General features: G+C 37.8%; 2 protein-coding genes across 4 annotated transcripts; one reads left to right on the plus strand and one right to left on the minus strand.

Annotated features, from left to right (window-relative positions):
* Positions 1 to 8,311: 8,311 nt before the first annotated feature.
* Positions 8,312 to 9,989, minus strand: LOC106774686. The gene is made up of 4 exons (XM_022787231.1): positions 9,936 to 9,989; positions 9,117 to 9,752; positions 8,880 to 9,002; positions 8,312 to 8,801 (listed from the first exon to the last, which is right to left on the minus strand). Exons 1-4 carry the CDS (start codon positions 9,987 to 9,989, stop codon positions 8,388 to 8,390), a joined length of 1,227 nt encoding a protein of 408 aa, XP_022642952.1. The 3' UTR covers positions 8,312 to 8,387.
* Positions 9,990 to 10,643: 654 nt separating this feature from the next.
* On the plus strand, positions 10,644 to 15,910 carry LOC106774624 (U-box domain-containing protein 62-like). Of its 3 annotated transcripts, none has more exons than XR_002669849.1 (8): positions 11,043 to 11,705; positions 11,808 to 12,111; positions 13,004 to 13,085; positions 14,419 to 14,476; positions 14,770 to 14,858; positions 15,021 to 15,115; positions 15,195 to 15,265; positions 15,536 to 15,603. XR_002669849.1 is itself a non-coding variant. In XM_014661668.2 (8 exons), the coding sequence occupies exons 1-8, from the start codon at positions 11,237 to 11,239 to the stop codon at positions 15,654 to 15,656; spliced, it is 1,284 nt and encodes a 427-aa protein (XP_014517154.1). In that variant the 5' UTR covers positions 11,045 to 11,236; the 3' UTR covers positions 15,657 to 15,910. The 3 variants fall into 3 exon arrangements, 2 of the variants coding, with proteins under 2 accessions (XP_022642472.1, XP_014517154.1); XM_014661668.2 differs by having other exon boundaries at positions 11,045 to 11,705; positions 15,026 to 15,115; positions 15,536 to 15,910; XM_022786751.1 differs by lacking the exon at positions 13,004 to 13,085 and having other exon boundaries at positions 10,644 to 11,705; positions 14,790 to 14,858; positions 15,026 to 15,115; positions 15,536 to 15,910.
* The last annotated feature ends 4,848 nt before the right edge of the window (positions 15,911 to 20,758 follow it).

A 20,758-nucleotide genomic window follows, 5' to 3' on the forward strand; every position in this document is an offset into this window, starting at 1 on the left:
AAAAGATTTTCAGCACAAGGCCTACGCGAGCGGTCGCACGTGTGCTTAAACCTTTTCGAAATATTTTTGGATTTTATTAAAAGGGAAAAGGTCTTAGCGCGAGGCTGATGCGAATGATCGCACACACGCTTAAACCTTTAAAATAATTTTGTTTTTAAAATATTTTGTTGTTTTTTTTATTTTTTTATTTAGTGTTTAAGGAGTAGAAGATAAACAAAAGGGGTACATACAATAAAGGCTAATAATCAAACAAATAATAAAAATAAAGAAATAAAACAAAAGCAAAAAAGAAGCCCAATAAGCATAGGGATGTAGAGATGAAAACCATAGGTGCAAGTCAAACAGTCAGGCCCAGGTCCAGTAACGTAGGGGTGTGTGGCCGAAAATGGGGGGTGTAGCCTGAGATGGCATGTTCCGGTCCAATCCTCCTTTCTTGGTTTGTAGACATGGAGTGCAGGTGCAAATATCATTGTGTGTGGTGACGGGAAGAGGTGGCCCACGCCATCCCAGGTCTCTTAACCCTAACAGAAACATTAGGGGTCTACAGCAGTGCTCTCATTTCCCTCATTCGTGCTTGGTCTCTCTCCCAAATGAAACAACCAAAGGCATGACCTCCGGTCACGCAGACGCAACATCGCCACCGTCTAAACGGCCACCGCCAGCTGCAGCGCAAGACATCGCCAGTGCGCCGACCACCGCCACAGAACTTACCGGTCGTCTCGCCAAGCTTTCCCCTCTCCTTTTCTTCTTCAACAAACTCCTTGCCCTAGGTCACAATGTCGTTCACCATCAGAACCGCCGGCGACGACGCCGGTCACCACCAGGGTTGCGTAAGGGTGCCACCGGCACCAGGCTAGGGTCGACGCTCTGCGTCGAGCTTTCTCACCACCGTCGCGTTGCCGACATCATCGAGACAGTCGCACCAAGTTCTCTCTTCTTCCTCTATTGCTCTGTTTCTTATTTTCTCACAGGACCAAAGCGTTGATGCACTTCTCCTCTGCCACCAAAATTGATTTGAGTCTTTGGTTATGGTTGCAATTGTTGCGGTAAGGGATGGAATTTTGTTGAAAATGGTGGTGACAGGTTGTCGATGTTGACGAAAGAGATGAAGCTTGGGCAGAATCAAAAGAGATGAATATATTTTTTCTATTTGCTGGGACAATGAGGAATAATATGTTTGTGATTTTGGATTATCAGGGACGATGAGGAATAGTATGTTTGTGATTTTGGATGATCAGGACTTGGGAGAAAATTTGGTATATGAAGGGTAGAGATGTGGTCCGTGAACACAGTAGAAGTTAGGAAGCGATTTTCTCTTCTCTGTTTTTGGTTTGAACGGGTGCTTTGAGATTATCTCATGAACGTGTGGAGTGGAAGGTGTTTTGTTTCAGAAATTGAGGTGTTGATGGAGGAATTGAATTTCTGAAGATGTAGGAATATGCGACTGTAAGTGATGGTTGAAGGGATGAATTTGGTTAGAGGGTTCATTCCAGAATTGTTGCAGCAAAGGCCATTGTTGATGTTGGCATTACTGTGACGGGTCCATGAAAAATGTTGTTGGCCAATACGTGCTGGGAGATGATGATTTGGGATTAGGGATGGTTCGTGTGAGAGGAGTAGAGGGTGGAGGGTCTATGCTGGGATGGAGAGGAGAAGATTGTGTATGTGTTGGGTGATTGTGGCAGGGATGATGATGATGGGATCAAGGGCGAGAGAGATGATGGATTCTGTAGTGTATCTTTGGTGATGATGGAGCTGAGGAATTCGAGTGAGTGTGTAGGTGATGGATGATAGGCGTCCTCAATGATGGTGGAATTGGCATTGAAAAAGGAAATGCGGTTGGAGAGAATCGTGGTCAATGATGTGTGCGTGTTGTGTCGATTATGGATGATGAGGTGCGGGTGAAGTTTGTTGGAGGTGGTTGGAGAAAGGTTGGGTCCAGGCCTCCCAGTGAGTAAGCTGTATTGATTTTTTAGAATTTGGTTTGGTGATGAGCAAAAGGATCGTGTGCCTGATGCGTGATGAGCCCCTGGTAATCAGAGGGGAATTCTCTGTTATGCCTGATGCCCCCATTCTGTTATGTCGTGTATCGCCCCCTACAACCAAAACGTGTCCATTTTCTCATTTCATTTTTTTTTTCACAAACTTTTTTTTTCTTTCTTTTTTTTTCATTTTCTTTTCTTTTTTCCTTTTTTTATTTTGCTTTTCTCTTTTTCTTTTTTTCCAAAAGATTATAAAAAAATGAAATTAAATCCAAAAATAATAATAAAAAAAAAAACTAACTCAAATACTAAAAAAGTAAAACAAAAATAAAATAAAATAAAATAAAATAAGACAAAAATAAAAACTAATCCTATTATTTAGTCACCCGGACGAAATTTGGTGTTGACACATGCCTTGTTTAGTTCTGGATGAGTTAGATAATTTGTGTAATTATGACTGGAGTAGTTCCTTCCATACATACATTGTAAATAGTCTTAATAGATGTAGCCAGAAAATACTCACCAAAAAAATTGAAGAATCTTTGAGCATAAGTGGGTGCGCAGTTGTTTTATAGGTATGAGTAAATATAAGTTACTTGTTTTATTAAAGGTTTAATACCTATTTTGGTCCCTCCTTTGGGAGGGTTTGTTCAAAGTGGTCCCTCCTTTTTTCAAAAGTTCACTTCAGTCCTATCTTTTGCAAAAACTGTTCAAGTTGGTCCTTTTGGGTAATGGCATTAACTTGACTAACGGCAGAGCTGCCAGGTGGGTAATGTCTGATGATGTGGCATTGTTAATTGTTTTAAAAAATATATATAATTGTGAGGTGTAAATTATATTAATTAGGGTAAAATAAAGAAATGAATTAGGGTAATTGGAATTCGATTTACACCTCGCAAACCCTAACTCTCCTTCAATTCCGAACCCCACCCCTCCAAAGCTCCCTCCTACACAGACCCAGCAACCCCAAGACCACAACTCTTCAACCCCATCTTCTGCTCTGCTATCACTCCTCCCACCCCTTCCCAGAGCCCAAGCACTTCTTCTCCAAATGGCTTCCTTAACTTCCAAAATCTTTGAAGTTTCCCCTAACCGGTCTCTTTGGGTCACTGCCTTCCGTGGATCCCTTCCAACTTTCCTCTCGTCTAATTCATCTACCCCTCTTGACGCTTCTCCGTCTACTGCAAAAGAAATAATTTCCCTCTTTACTGTTCTCCAAACCCAAATATTCGAAGTTGTTGCCGAACTCCAAGAGATTCTTGACCTCCAAGATGCCAAGCAGAAGATGGACCGTGAAATTCGTTCCCAAGATTCAATGTTACTTGCATTTTCTAACAAACTCAAAGATGTTGAGTGCTGCCTAGACAACTGCTTTAGATTGGAAATAGAACTTCGTAATTTCCCTGAGAAATTTGTTTTACTGAGATTCATGGTGTGAAGAAGAACTGCGTCTTCTTGGAAGTTTGGCAAAGCTCCATGAAGATCCTTATTGTTTGATATACAAAGAACATTAACAGTTTGTATATGAAAGATACCCTTTGGAAAATGGCCACTCAATCTGCAACTGCTAAGCTTTAAAACATTCAAATTGGAGAAATTTGCAAAAAATTCTGGTACAGAACTTGAGATATTGTTTTGATTCCGTCTAATGATAGTGAAAGTGTGTGGAGAATTAGGCAAGATGTTCCATCCAGTTTCTCAATTCTAGATCTTTCTCTGGCACAACCGTAATCTCCATCACCGCTGTCGCCGAACGAGGAGAAAGACGCAGTTCTTCTTCTGACCCTAATTACCCCTAATTCATTTCTTTATTTTACCCTAATTATATTAATTTACACCTCACAATTATATATATTTTTTTTAAATAATTAACAATGCCACATCATCAGACATTACCCACCTGGCATCTCTGCCGTTAGTCGAGTTAACGCCGTTACCCAAAAGGACCAACTTGAACAGTTTTTGCAAAAGATAGGACTGAAGTGAACTTTTGAAAAAAAGAGGGACCACTTTGAACAAACCCTCCCAAAAGAGGGACCAAAATAGGTATTAAACCTTTATTAAAAAAGTTTATTGTTAGAACTTTATCTAATGGTATTAATACTTTGAATGTAGCTATGGGCGTATGAACGCCTTGGTTTGTATGGCCATTCTTCTCACAAGGTATTCCCGCGCATTTTGCGCTTTCATTCGTTGGATTATGACATTGAAGAAATTGATACTTTGTTAAAGAAAGGCGAGGTAAGTAATTTTTTCGACATGTTTCTGTTAATTTTGTGATGTATTGAGTAGTGATTTGCTTGATGTAACTGTTTTGCAATGTTATAGGTATATTTTGATTGGTACCTTTCATCTGAAGATCGTAGAAATCCAATTATCCGCGCAGCATTAAATTTGGATGTGGTTGGAAGGGGTGAAAGTAGCAGCCCTGAAGGAGAACCACTTGAAAAGGAAGGAGATGGAAGTTCCAAGGGTTCCAATTTAGCAGCTGTGGACAAAATCAGAATGAATAACCAGAGAATAAGAACTATAAGGAATGAAATAGTTGTTGTGGGGAAGGAGCTGCAGGATCTTAGAAAGTTGAGAAAGTTTGGATATGTTGATAACCAAGGGGGTGACGGTGAGGGGAAGGAAGATTGTGTAGCTGAAGAAGTTCCAGGTGAAACACTTAACAGCTGGGTATTTTGCCCTTTTCCTTTTATTCTGTTCTTCTTTTAGTATAATTTCCCTGTAAGTTAAAATGGCCTGTGTTTTCAGTAGCAGATGAAGATTGTGCACCTGTAGAAGTTTCAGGTGAAGCTGCTGATCAAACTTTTGGTCAAGCAAACGAAGCAGCTGGTGATGAAGCTGCAGGTGAAGCAAGTGAGGCAGCTGCAGGTGAAGCAAGTGAGGCAGCTGCAGCTGAAGGAGCCGGAAATGAAGGACCTAGAAATGAAGAAGCTGCAGATGAAGGTCCTGCAAATGAAGGTCCTTCAAATGAAGCAGCTGCAGATGAGGCTGCCCATGAAGTTAATGAAGAGGCTGCCCATGAAAAAGAGGCTGACGCAAATGAGGAGGGTTCAGCTAATGCTTCAGGTCGTTTCATTCACATAGGTGATGATGATGACGGTGGTGAAGTTGAACCCAATGTAGTAGTACCTATGCCTTCCTATAATGGTGATCCAAGAACAACGGTTAATTATGATATGTTATACAATACCGTTACGCGAAGAGACATTGGAAGGAGGTAAGATTTCAAAAAGTTGTTAATGTTATTACTGATGAATGATATTTGTACATAATATATGATTGTCAAGTAGTTTGAAGTTAGTTGAGTGCTTTGTTGATGCTAATAAGTTAGAAATACAAAAGTGAGATTTTGTACCAAAAGTCCATCACTGTTTCCCAGTGTTGGCTGAACAACTCCCCAGTGTGTGCAGAAGTGTGTTTGAGTGCTTTTTGTAGAGCTCAACGAAATTGGGGATGGTTGAAAGTGTGCACGTAAAGTACTTTCAAGTTAGGTGAGTGCAGTTTTGATGCTAATAGGTTAGATATACAAAAATGGGATTTTGTACCAAATGTCCATCACTGCTACCCAGTGTTTGTTGAACAACTCCCCAGTGTGTGCAGGAGTGTGTTTTGAGTCTTTTTTGTAGAGCTTAACCAAATTGGGCATGGTTTAAAGTGTGCAGGTAAAGTAGTTTCAAGTTAGGTGAGTGCAATTTTGATGCTAATAATAGAAATACAAAAATGGTATTTTGTACCAAAAGTCCATCACTGCTACCCAATCTTGGTTGAACAACTCCCTAGTGTGTGCAGGAGTTTGTTTTGAGTTGTCTCTGAACTGCTTAACTAAGTTTGGCAAGATTTGAATAAGTTGTTAATGTTAATACTGATGAATGATATTAGTACATAATATATGATTTTTGATATTTCAGCTATGTCTTCGAAATAATGGGTCAATTGTTGACCACAGCTGAATGTCACAGTTTAGGGCGTCGAGAATGTGTTGACAATATGGTAACTATACATGTGATTCAAATTAATCTATTAATTACATTTTGTAAGGTCAAGAAGTTGATTTTAAAGTTGTAAATTTTTTTGTAGACGTTAATGTTTGCAGCAACAATATTTATGTATTTTGAAAAAAGATCCTCTGGAGTCATAAAGAGGATGGTATTCAGTCCTAATTTTGCGGTAAAACCTAGTCGTTTGCTAATTAATTTGGATGGAATAATTTCATATTGACGCTGTTGTTTAATGATGAATTTGTTTTTTAATGGAAGACACATGCACTGATCGACTACAAGAGAAAACAGTCCAAGCAACATGTGTGGCAACTGCATGATTACCAAACATATTTCCGCAACGAACTAGTAAAAGTTGAAGACTTATTGAGTGCTGATTGGGTGAGTAAAGTGTTATTTGAAAAAGATAATAGTCTTTATGTAGGTTCTTATTACTATATTTACATACTTGAACCATTTTGTAGGTGTTCATCCCAGTTGTTAGTAGTGAGCATTGGTGGTGTTATGCACTTAAGGTCTCCACCTTCCAAATTTTCGTCCTTGACTCCCTTGAACAGGGTATCAAAGGACGTTGTCGAATTGATAGAACAATTGTAAGTTTTTAAATGGTTGGAGTTTTTTTTTTATGTTCAATGCTTGCACTTAAAATGTACTTATATTTAATTAAGAGGTATGGTTAATTGTACAATATAGGCTCAAAAGATTCAACGACTTTGGGGTCTGTTGACAAATCAACTTGAAGATTCAAAGAATCCTTTATTAGTTCAACCAGCTAAAATCCCAGTCCAACCAAACACGTAAATATATATTATAATTCTCATTTCTTCAAGTATTGGTATATTAGTGATCTGTTAAAATATTGGTATTTGTTGAAATATTGTTGTTTATATTAATAAAAGCAATGCATGGTTTTGATTTTGTTGTAACAGTTATGATTGTGGTGTAATCGTGTTGAAAGCTATTGAAATATGGGATGGAGAGGATAAATTTGATGGAAAGAGCATGCCTGACTACACAAATGTAGGTTAAATAATGAATTTGTATATATGTCATCGTCTTTGTCATCACTTTTAATTTAAATTAAAAACTGTTGTTTTCAGAAGGAGTTGGCTGGTTTCAGGCAGAAGTTTATATGGGACTGGATAATGGATGAGGACAACGTCAGAAGAATTCAAACGCTTCACCAGCTTGGATAGATATAGCACTAGGAATAAACACTTGTTTTGGTTGACATTGTAATTTACTTTGAAAACATTAGACTTTCATTAGAATAGTGGCAAATTGTAAATTATGTATTACGTATGCAGCTTATGTGTTATTTAATAAGTATTGTTCAAACTGTTTTGTATTTTTGTCCCTGAATTCGAAGAATATATATACCTACAACAATGCCCAATTTCGTTAAGCACTTCAAAAAGCACTCAAAAGACACTCCTGCACACACTGGGGAGTTGTTCAGGCAAAACTGGGTAGNCACTCAAAAGACACTCCTGCACACACTGGGGAGTTGTTTAGGCAAAACTGGGTAGCAGTGATGGACTTTTGGTACAAAACCCAATTTTTGCATTTGTAAGCTATTACCATAAAAATAGCACTCACCTAACTTGAAACTACTTGTTCTGCACAAATTCAACCATGCCAAATTTGGTTAAGCAGTTCAAAAAGAGCACAAAACACACTCATGTACACACTGGGAGTTGTTCAGCCAGTACTGGGTAGCAGTGATGGAGTTTTGGTACAAAATCCCATTTTTGAAATTCTAACCTATTAGCATCAATACACCACTAACCTAACTTGTAAAAACTTGTTATTCACACCTAAACAATGCCCAATTTGGTTAGGCACTACAAAAAGCACTAAAAACACACTCCTACACACACTGGGGAGTTGTTCAGCCAAGACTAGGTAGCAGTGATGGACTTTTGGTACAAAATCTCATTTTTTTAATTTCTAAGCTGTTAGCATCAACAGAGCACTCACAAAACTTGAAACTACTTGTTCTGCACACTTTCAACCCTGCCAAACTTGGTAAAGCAGTTCAAAACACACAGAAAACACACGCCTGAAAACTCTGGGGAGTTCTTCAGCCAGTACTGGGTAGCAGTATTGAAGTTTTGGTACAAAATACAATTTTTACAGTTCTAAAAAACAGCTTCACCCTCAATGGGTCTTCCCCACAAATAGGGGTAACAAAAGTGGTCATAACTGGACATTTGTTAACTTCAACTAAGGATGAAAATTAAGCAACACTACCAATCAACAAATGGAATGAATATTACAATAACATAAGCATTTTCTAACAACCACTTTCTTTATTAACAAACCAAATCTCTGTTTCAAATACAAATATCCATAATTAAAGTAATACAATATGATGCACTAATCAAACAATCCATAATTAAAGTTTGGGACTGTATCCGGTGTACGGAGTTTTACAAACATCACTTTTGAACCGCTTTCGACGCATATAATGCTTCATAACAGTTTCATTGTTGCAATCATCTCCCTCACGTCCATAGTTGTTAATATTCTCATTTTGGTTACATGGGGTACTGTAACCACCATAATATTCTTCTTTCTCCTCAACCAACTCAGTCTTCAATGCAGCCAATTCTTCTTCAAGTGCTTTAATTTCAGCTTCTTGTTCCTCTACAGCAGCATCTAAACCATCATCAACATCTTTCTTCTGTTTTTCATTGGTTGCTGACTTTGAATGTGCTTTCTTCCTTACTTCCTCTCCACCTACATTAAATGATGCTTTCACAAATGGCTGCCTCATTTCTCTCATTGATGGACCATAGTCATCAAGCGTCTGCAAATTCATCAAAACCATCATTGTATAAATTAAATTATTAAATCAAATATGTTAATAAAACCACTTAATACATACCACACCCGTCTCCATAGCAGATTTTATGAAATTGTCACCTACATTGACATCAATCCAATGCAGAATTCTTGGATTTTTATGTACTAAATTATTAGAAGGAACAAAACGATCACAAAACCAAACCTGAAATACATTAGAATACACCATAATTACAATAAACAAAACGCTCAATAAAACATTGTACATTTTTCAACTCAAACATTTCAAGGAATCAAACAATCAAAATAAAAGATTTACCTGCAACACGTACACACAACCTTCGACATACACAGTCCTTGCACCTTTTCCTTCATTCCAAGCTGTACAAGTTTTGCTAAAACTACGAAGTAGATATTGGTAAACTACACGACCCCAACAAAACCTACCCAAATCATTTATTTTATCAACTATTTCAAACAAAATTGGGAATATTGTTTTAGTACGATTGGATAACAATATCTCAGAAATTCCTACCAAAATGTATAGCCTACAAACATCTAATGAAGCCAACTTCTTGTGTTTCTTCAATATAAAGTCATATATAACTTGCAAATCATATTTTTCGTTTGCTTTTGCAAAGTGCTTCCGACAATCACTTTTTCCAAGTCTTTTCTCTTTCAAGTTAATCTGCTGACCATCTAAACCCAACCCTAAACTTAAAGTAACATNTATTTCCTTTAATTCCACAAATTTTCCTCCAAAACAAAAACCACCCCTCTCATCATCCCACCTTTCTAATAAATCGCTCAGTATATTCCTACCAAGCTTAATGTCATCCTTTAGTTCTAAAAACCATTTAAATGGACTTTGTGAAATAATACCCTTCTGCTCCTCAGTNAAAATTCCATTCAAACCACNAATCAACTTTNTTTTCATTGAATGTCGAACAAACAACTGCATCAGAAAATCAAATCATGCATAAATAAGATATTCAAGGACGTAACCAAATAAAGCAACCAATTATATAATCAAAGCAAAGCACCCCATAAAAAACTGCACATTCAAGTCCTTATAGCATAAAACATCAATTAGCGTGTATGGTAATTTAGTAGCCCTAGCTTAAAAGGCAAGACTTACATCTCTTGCAAAGCCTGNAAGTAAAATACACGATCCCATACGCAGTTTGGCCATCAAAAGTTAAACAAAAATCATTAAATTCTATACACATTTCGTTTCCCTATTCAACATTATAATTGTCCACGCATAATCACACATCAAATAAATATATATGTTGAATTCTTTCATACTTAAAAAAACATGAAAATATATTTGTATAGAAATATAAACCACAACATATTGAAATCTATTTCTATATAAGATATATGACAAATATGAATAACTTATACAATGTGTCACTGTACTAAAACACATCATAAAAATCATCACTGAACTAAGATCCAGTATAACAGAGAAGCCCCAAAACAGAGAAGCCCAAAAAAACGTTAATGTACTAACTTATACAATATGAAAAATACAATTTTTTTTCCTGTAATAAGTTCCATGAAAACAAAGAAGCCCCAAAAACCACAACCCATCAGGACACAACACAAAGCTTCAATATAACTAACAATGAAGTACATACCTTGTTAGAAAAAGCAGTGTCAGGGGTCGAAGCCATTCCTCAAAGTAACCAAGAAAGATGCACAAACCAACTTCTCAGGGGTCGAAGCCCTTCCACCGACAACAGTTAAAACACACCACGACCTTCGCAAACAAACCAACAACGCAAAATGAAATCAAAATCAAACACACCAAATGAAATCAAAATCAAAAAACCTGAAAATGTAACACCGATAACAGAATGCGAAGGACAACGACACCAAACGACAAGTGGGGGAACAAAACGATAAAGGGCTGTGCGAGTGCGACGACGAGAGATAGACTTTTGGGACGGAGAAACACCAATGCGAAGGAGAAAAAAGTTTCACAATTTCAAAATGCTCAACCCTGACCATCGCCTCTTCTAGAAAGAAGATTTGGGGAAAAAAGAAACAGAGCATTTTAGAGATTTCAACCAACACACATTTTCTCAGTAAAAAAATTTAAAATCAATGTCAACCAATGACAACGCGCCACGTGACATTGTCAAACCTGTTGCCAAAAAATGGTTGTTAACGTATCGCTGCCCAAAAACATTACCGTAACGACTGATGTGTCATTTCAAAAGAATAATAGCTCACTACCCAAACGACGTTGCTCCCCCGGCGAAATCTTCATAAAACGTCGCAGCCTAAAACGACTCGTCGTACAACTCATGTCCTAGCGAGTGTGAACACTCCAATCCCTTCCTTCTCCATCCACCACACCGAAACACCAAATCACAACGACGTCGTTCCAGCAACCACCGTGTCCAAACCCTAGTTTTCTCTCTTCCTCCCATGTCCTCCGAAGACATCACCCTCGTCCCCGACCAGAGGATCGAGAACGGTCTCAGCTCCCCTCTTGTCTTCCAAGACGACCCTCTCCGCTTCAATTGCCCCACGCCGCAGCGTCGGGTCGGAGACCCGGGTCCTAAAACCCGTGAACTCGGCGCCTTCATCGACGAGAAGATGTTCATTGACCGCGACCGCTTCTTCGCCGCTCAGAACCCCGACTTCCGCCGCTACGCCGAGTGCTCCTCCCGCCAAGAGCCCCGCAATTGGACCGTCAACGGCACCGCCGCCACTCCCAGCGAGGACGACGANTCCGACGAGGANGACGAAGATGACGANGATGANGACGACGACGAAGGNGATACNGAAGTTGAAGGACTCGTCGGTGGTGGAAGCAAAAGGGAAATTATCGCTAATAACAACGGTGGCGGTGGTAATTTGCCTTCTGTTGCAAACGGGAAAGCTCACGCTTTTGGTATGAAACTATGAATGAAGAAATTTTTTCTTTTAATCAATTATCTTCAAAATGTGACTGTTTTTTGGATTTTTATGTACATTTTGTTGTTTCTGGATGTAGTTTCTGGGAGAGACCTGTTGGGGAAGGATGGTGGAGATATTGGGCAGTTGGTGCTTAGCAATGTGAATGGTGGTGGTGATGAAGATCATCGGCAAGAGGGGTTAGGTAAGTCTCAGAATTCTGTCACCGTTGCTGAAACTGACTGTGAGGAGTACTATTCGCACTACCTTCAAGGTGCTGATGGGGTTTCTGGCCACAAAGTTATGGTGGATGATGGTGGTTGTGGGTTTAGTGGGAGAAAGGATGCAATGTATTCTACCGAGTCAGGGGAATCACTCAGGAATATTCTTTCAGATCCTGTTACGTAAGTCTTAAACTCATTTTAAAGCCCGAGGATTGAAAAAAAAATGTTGTTTTTAGTTGGTGATGGGTTCTTTCTTTTATGTTGTGATTGTTGAACAACGTTTGAGATTACGTAGATTTATGCAGGATAACGTTACCTTTCCTTACTTTCTATTTATTTTTATTGCTGATATTCTCCGACTAGCCCATGGCATTTTGCTAAACCTAATTGGCGCTGAAATGCCTTGTTTTGTTCTTTAACTAACCCATTTTAATGAGCTTGTCAAACCATACATATACTACTCTCTTTGTAAACATACTCTTGCTTTCCTTTAGAAGAATGGAGCCCAAAGAAAATTAAGCGGTTGAAGGATTTTATAGGATATAGTTAAAACATTAGAATATTATATATAATATTTAGTTTAAATTTTAATTCTCTAAAATGAGATGATGACATTTTTAGAGCTGTCAATTAGTCTTGGCATAATTTTAGGCTATATAAATGTGCCTTTCTTATCTATCAATGAGAAATACCAAAGTTTTTATGTTTATCTTCTTTATAGCTTTACGAGTAGATAGTCATTAGTTTCCTGTCAAAGAAGCTGTTCTCTACCTGTTTGGTTGTCAGACAGAAAACTTGTGTAACAGGGAAATTAACACTAATTGATCCCTCATGTGAAAGAAATTGTTCAATTTGTTGAAACAGTCCTTGTTTGTTTAGTTATCTTTTAATTAAAGTCTAAAATCTAATGGTGCAGACTGTAGAGTAGCACACTCAAATTTGGTGTTTCTACATGTGTTTCTTTTTTCCAAGCATACAATAAAATAACTTTGATCTACTGATATATTGCTTGTCTTGTTTATGCACGCTTACAACTAACTAATACCTTTTTTGACTTGGCACGGAATTAAAGTGGAGCTCTTATGGATGACGCGATGATATTACCGTGTGGACATTCATTTAGCGGAAGTGGAATACAGCATGTTATTAGAATGGTGGGTTCTAATCCATCAAATGCCATAACTTTCAGACTGACCTTTTTGTGACTAAGTCATCTGAAAAATTTTATTAACTTTGGAGCTGGTAATTTCAACTTCTTTTTCTTGTATATTTGCCTCTACACAGTAGGTTGGCAGGAGCCTCAAACCATCTATCGACTTTTTTGCAAAATAATGCATTTAGTTGCTTCTGCATTTTCAACTTATCTAGTGTTGGTCTTTTCTTTTGCATGATCCTGATCATACTTTACTGTTCCAAGAACATCTAATTTCTCTGTACTCACAACAGTACAAAATTTGTTAAAATTATAATAAGTTTTTCTTTTAGTTGTTAAACTGATACCCTGTGGAGTCTTGGAATCTTATGCTCTTCTAATGACTTAGTGTGAAAAGTATTGAAATGAAAATGTCTGCTTTGCTCGCAAGATGATACTGATGGGAATTCATGTGAAACGTTATACTTTTGTTTTTGTTGGGGCCCCTCTGGTTGTGAAGAGAAAAATATCTGAGGATCAGTGTTGATCTTTGGTTCAGACCCTACATTTTCAATGTAATTTTAAATTGAGAAAAAGAATTGAAGATATTTTATTCAAAGGTGGGAACATTGGGCAACAGCCCACATGTCCTTAGTCATGGGGAAACCATATGTTGTACTCCTTAGTCTTGTATGGTTCTGAAAGTGATTTTAAAAGAAACACAAGGTTAAGTGTCAACTGTGAGTTTAGGACATAAGAATGCAATGATCCTTTGATGAACTTGGATGGGCAGTCCAAATGGAAAATTATGGAATGCGTTTTGAGAAGAATTATTGATGAAGTTGACAAAAATTTCAAGGTGAAGAATATAGTTCATTTAAAAAAGAAGTCAAACGTATGGAGATGGACATTGAATGCAGTTTTCCCCCTTTTCCTGCTTACGTGTCTGAATTAAAGTGTACTTATGTTTCTTGAGAATTAATACCGAAGACAATATTGGGAATTCCCTATTTAATATAGATCGACTAGAAATGAAAATTAATGTGGTAATTTGGCTTGTCTGTATATCTTTGTATATCTTTGTATATCTTTGGGTTGCTGATCAACCCATAGCTGGTTATAATACACATGGCTCCCACATGTTAATAGTACCTTTGACCTGTTTTAGTAAGTGACTATTAGCTAGGTATTTCAACTTAGGCTTCTTATTAAAAAGTTTTTTTTTTTTTTTTTTTTTTTTTTTTTTTTTTTTTTTTTTTTTGTTTTGGTTTGCTCAAAATAACATCATGTTATTGCAAAATTATTATTTACCATGTTGTAAACTAGCTGATATAGTTGTTGTGTGATGCACTCAGAAAGCTTGCTGCACCTGTTCTCAACCCACAACCGAGGAATCAATATCTCCAAACCTATGTAAGCAAAATTCAATCACTTCCACTCAAATTATGCCCCATTTTTCTTCTTAAATGTGCTCTATATATCCATTATGCTCCAAATTATAACATAATTTTGACAAAGTCTGTCGCCTAGATTTATGCACTTAAGAAATTAAGTAAAACTATGCAACCAATTCCTTTGAGTATCAACTGGTTTTGACAATGAAAATGCTTTAACACCACGTAAAAGATATCTGAAGTACTGTACTTAGTAAGTCCATTTTGTGCAATTCTGATTTTCTTTCTTGGGATGTTGGCTGCCTTGATCAGCACTTCGAGCTGCTGTGCAGGCATATCGTCGAGAAGAGGAGTCTCAATTCTACCGGTCACCTAAAAGAAGAAGAGAGAGATTTGATCAGGTGTTTATTCCCATTGCTGTACCATGTTATACTTTGTTATTGTGAGAAACGGAGATGAAAAGAAAATCATTAAACTCTTTGGCACCTTGGCGGTCTTTTAAGTTAAATGTGTTTTGCCATGAGATTGCCCTCTTCTTTTAATATTAAATATATTATACGTAGAACAGGGTGGATTTGGAGACTCATCTGTTATGGAACCATCAAGGAATAGAGGTGTTCAGTTTCCGTATGCTGTTATGGACCGGGTTGTCATAAAGGTAGTGTGTGAAAAGGTTTGATTTTATTTAGCATTTACCTTTTTCTCTAAAGAAAATAATTAGAGAGAAATTGGATCAGGGAAACAAAAGGATACCACAACGCTTTGTTGGGCGTGAAGCGATTGTAACAACGCAATGCCTGAATGGATGGTTAGTGATTATATATATTTTTTCTCCAAGCAGTTAATCATCAAATCTCTGCTTGCTATGGTAACTTGGTTTTTCTTGATATATAAGATGCTAATCTATTCGTTGTTTCATAAAGCTAACCAAATAGAATACAGTGGAAGTGAGTTCTGTTATTAGTTCAAAAATTTCTTCCCCTAATCATGCTTGTGCTTTATACCTGATCATGTGTTACTTTTGAGAAAGTATGTGAAACTTGCTTCTGTTCTTAACAGAAAGACTTATTATGTACAGGTATGTAGTGAAGACATTGGACAATGCAGAGAGTGTAAAGTTGCAGTATCGATCACTCGCGAAGGTTTTGGATGATCCTTCAAAGCCTTCCTCCAGCAAGATGTCACCTAATTGGCTTTAGAACTGCTGCAGACAGTCATCAAATACTTCTACACCAAAATTTTCGTTGTAATTCCATTGTTGTATTCCTTGCGAGAAACTCTGCTAGATGAGTTTGTACATATTGAAACCATGATAGGTTCCTAAATTGGGAACCTAATCAAGAACTTTCTTCCTCACCAAAAAGACATCGAGAAAGAAAGAAAACTGAATAGTATTCACAGTAAGAATGTCTGTATAGTAGGATACAAAGGCTTAACCCTCTTCACAGGTCAATACCTCAATTCATCAAAAGTCCCCTTTCCCCAACTAACAGGCCTTTATTTAAACTCCCTCTCCTGCCCTTTTCTAACTGTCATAGGCAGTTAGGCTATTACAGCTAATTACCCTTCTTCCTTCTCTTATAGACTAACCATTCCTTCTTATTCTTATTAATACCCTCTGCTTGAAGACCAATCTTGTCCCCAAGGTTGAAATCGGGGTATTCCTCCGCCTGAAGACCATCTCTTCTTTCTCGGTGTGGTTGGAAAAATTGGTTAATTGTGCCTTGAAATATGGTTGGCGCGTTGGTGAGTCTAAAGGGCATCACCATAAACTCGTAATGCCCCTGATGCATCCTAAACACAGTCTTCTCGATGTCTTTCTCCCCATGTGAATCTGGTGATAATCCACCTTCAAGTCGACCTTGGAAAAGTAACAGGCCCCTCTCAACTTGTCCAACAATTCCTCGATTACGGGTATAGGGAATTTATTTGGCATCGTGGCACGATTGAGTGCCCGATAATCTATGCAAAAGCGTCAACTGCCATCCTTCTTCTTCACTAAGATGACTGGGCTCAAATAGGGACTGTGACTGGGTCAGATGACCCTTGTTCTGAGCATATCTGCAACCTGCTGCTCGATCTCTTCCTTCATCACGTGGGGATACCGGTTAGGTCTTACATTGACTAGGTCTGTTAGGTTCCTTTGTTCGGGGGACCAAACAAAACACACTCTTCTCACAATAATACTCAAAACAACCAAAGATGAAAGTATTTGTATGTATATTATTGTATTTGTAATGTATATAATGAAGAAAATACAAGTAAATGTTTCCCAAGGAAGCCTCCCTTCCTCCACTGGCCAAAAGGTCCAGTCTAAACCCAAAACAAATATCTGATCCCCTTCTCTCTATTCTCTTTCTTATTTATACTCTCTCTCTCTACTAACAAACTATCCTCTTATCTCGCCTTTAATTTTCTCTCCTCATACACTATTAACTTCCTAACATTACACCATGTTGCAAAACAACATTGTCCTCAAGGTTGGAACTGTGAAACTGGATCTCCTTACTCTTTTTCATCATCCTATTTTTATATGAAGGGAACCTACTACTATTGTCCTCCAATTCCAGTCTAGAGGTTTGGGTGGTGGTCTATCTGAAAGAATTGTTGACTCCTTTAAGAATTGCTTTTTTTCCAGAATTCCCATGGACCATATGATTGTTCTATACTGCCTACTGACCTGGTGACCACTTACATGGACTTGGATTTTAATTATTTTTTGATGAATGATCAAGAATTCTTTTATCTTCTTCCAACCCCAAAACCTTTTCTGTATTTTTATAGTAGCAACATTGGCTAAGTCCTTTCCTTGCCAAGATTTGTTCATCTTAGAAGCTAAAAAGGAAAGAACTTGTTGATCTAACCATCCAATTTCTTCATCATCATCATCATCATGTTGAGCTAATTGTTTCCTTTGAATGTTAAATTGCAGCCCTGCAAAGAAATATTAATGCCATTGGTCTTCTTGTGTTTTATATGTTTGAGACAACCATATTTTTTCCCACTCAAAACCGTTGCATCTTTCACTTTATTTCCAACCATAATAGTCACCCTATTCCCACTATATTTTGCTTTCTTTCCTTTGTCTTCACCCTTCTTCACTGTTGTGACATACACATCACAACCTCTCCCACTATCTCCCCTGGAAATAGAAACTTTTGCCACTTCATGGGCAGTAACAACTTTTTCAGCAACAACTTCTTTGACTTCTGCAGTTTGGGCTAACTTCTCTAAAACAAAACCTCTATCTCTTTCTCTGAACCTCCTTATCAATGCCTTTGTCAACTTTGTCCAAGAAGGATTCTTGGTTTTATTTTTCCAGACTCTAAGCCAATAGATTGCGACTCCCTCATGCTAGTGTAAGCTAATCTTAATTTTTCCCTTGCTGCCACGTTTTGGATCTCAAAAACTTTCTTTGCTCTAGAAATCCATCCCTCTGGATCAATCCCCTCAAAAGTAGGCAATTTTACCTGCTTCCTCCACTTCTTCAAGTTATTGGAAATGCCATCCTTTTTCATCTCCTACCCTTCGTCGGTGTTAATAAACCCCTCTGACGATCCTCGATACTTTTCCGTCCTCACGACTATCCCTAAGCTCGATGAGTATCTCCCCACCTCAGACCCCCTTTTCCTGCCATTCTGCTACTTCCACATGGAATAGTTCCTGCTCGTTCCACATCCCATGCTTGTGCTATCGTCGTTAACAAATCTTGTGAGTTGTGCGACCTTACTAAATTTCGTAGCCCCTCCTGCAACCCAGCAAAAAAAAAAAAAACCCAGCAATTTCTCCTCACTCACACTCGATGCTTGCGCCACCAAAATTTCAAACTCCTGGATGTATTCGTCGACACTCCCCTTCTGCTGCACCGCTGCCAGCTTCTAAAAAACGGAGCCTCGATTCAGTTTGCCGAACCTCCGCGTTAGCGCTTCCGTGAGCATCTTCCAATTCGGATGTCTGGTTTTCTTCCGCCAGAAGCGGATCCAATAGTAGCTCGCGCCTTTCTCCATACAAATATATATCAGCTTCAATTTCTCCCTCTCTGTCATGTTCTATAGATCGAAAAATTTCTCTAGCTTCGCGATCCAACCCATGGGGTCCGCTCCATCGAGTGTTGGTAGTTCAACGTGCTTCATCTGGCTACGTTGCACGTCTCCGCTGTTCGCTTTCAGTGCTGACGAAATCGTGATTTCTTTCGGAGCTCCGACGCTGGTTCCTTCTTCTCCCACGGTCTTCCACGGTCGCGATTCGCATTTCGAGCCATTCCCCTCAACTCTGCTCGAATTTCCTCCAACGTTGCCTCCATGGAATCAAATCTTCCCTCTAATGCACTCACCCTGTTTTCCATCTCTTCTCTCCTTCGATCTGGATCTGGCAGGTCGGACCAAATTTGTTAGGTTCCTTTGTTCGAGAGACCAAATAGAACACACTCTTCTCACAAGAATACTCAAAACAGCCAAAGATGAAAGTATGTGTATGTATATTATTGTATCTGTAATGTATATAATGAAGAAAATACAAGTAAATGTTTCCCAAGGAAGCCTCTCTTCCTCCACAGGCCAAAAGGTCCCGTCTAAACCCAAAACAAATATTTGATCCCCTCCTCTCTCTATTCTCTTTCTTATTTATACTTTCTCTCTACTAAATAACAATAATATATTAAAAAGAAATCATAAACAAATTTAAATTATTGTTAATAATAATAATGATTTATTTAAAATTTTAATTATTCATTTGAAATATATTAAGATTGTTTTATTTTGTTTTAAAAGTACATGTAAATGCATACTAATATGTATAATATGGTTTTATTATTCAAATGGAAGTAAATTATATAATTTCTTATTTATAATTGAAATTTTATAATACATGAAGACCAATATTAAGAGCAACAAAAGCATTCTAACTATTAAGAAGTGAACTTTAAGCCTAACTCAATCTTACAAAATTGACTAGTAAGGTGAGTTTGCACTCACTTATATGCTACAAATTAGCCTTATCTCTAGTTGATGTGGGACTTCCAAAACACCTTCTCACACCGAAGTATATACATCTCGTCAAGCATGGGATTAAGATGATGTATGGGTGTTCAGTCTTTCTGCTCATCCCCTCTCTCCCTCTCTCTCTCTCTCTCTCTCTCTCTCTATATATATATATATATATACGAGAGTGGTAATGACATCAAATGTGAAGATGCTTTGATTCTGTGACCTCATTCCTTTGTCTCACGCACTTTTACTGCTTATTGAACTCAAAGAAAGGTCATCCTCCTACTCCTTCTATAGGCTATAGGCAATGCCACATTATTTATGTGAATCATTACATACAACTAAAGATCTTGTTTTGAAAGCATATAAGCCCTTCTTAAGGTCATTGAAGGAAACAAACTACTTTTGATGGGTATTATTGGAAACAGGATGGCTTGGTTTCAACACCAAGAGGGGGGTGAATTGGTGAGGTTCAAAAGTCAGAGTATTTTTAAAATCATTTTTGCTAAGTGTAAAGTTTTACAAAGTTTCTTGAATCGCAAGAAATAAGAAGTTTAAGTGCGGTGGAAAAATAAAGTTGATTGTGCTAAATGTAAAGTCGACTTCAAGTAAAGAGTGTAGGGAAAGAGAAAGCAAACACAGAGTTTTTATACTGGTTTGGCCTCAATGCCTACATCCTGTATCCTTCCACAACCAGGAAGCCAATGCACTATGTTAGTTAAGGTTTTTACACAAGATTTCTATAGAGACCTCCACGTCAAAATATAAACAATTTCTCTAACCCTCTAACTAAAAGTATAGGCAGCAACACAAAGATCTGCAATAAGATATCCCCTCTTTTGCAATCTTTAACCCACTTTGAACAATCCTCAAAGTGTACAGAACTCCACGTTCTCTTCCTGTAATCCCAATAGGGTAGTCCAATCTCCAATGGATTGATAAGTCTTTATCAATATGATGAACATCAGTGGTGCAAAATTTGATCAGTAAGCATAACTTTCTTCCTCCTAAAGAAACTCTTAAAACAAAGATCTCCTCTGTCTTCTTAATGAGTTCTTGAAGCGTTTTCATAAAGATCACAATCTTAAACAACAAATGAAATTGTTAGATCAACTAAAGTCTCATTATTTCTTTGTGAATTATCTATTTATTGTATAAATAGACGCTCATGTGGTCGACTTTGCCACTAATGTAGTCGACTGTCATCAGACAGTTATAACAGTTAAACAATTAGCAGCAGTCATAACAACCAAATTGATTACGCATTTAATTGAGTTGACTTGCATTTAATGCTTTAGCATAAAATTGAAATATAG

This window comes from Vigna radiata, chromosome 10 (genome assembly GCF_000741045.1).
Source record: "Vigna radiata var. radiata cultivar VC1973A chromosome 10, Vradiata_ver6, whole genome shotgun sequence".
Classification (NCBI taxonomy): Eukaryota; Viridiplantae; Streptophyta; class Magnoliopsida; order Fabales; family Fabaceae; genus Vigna; species Vigna radiata.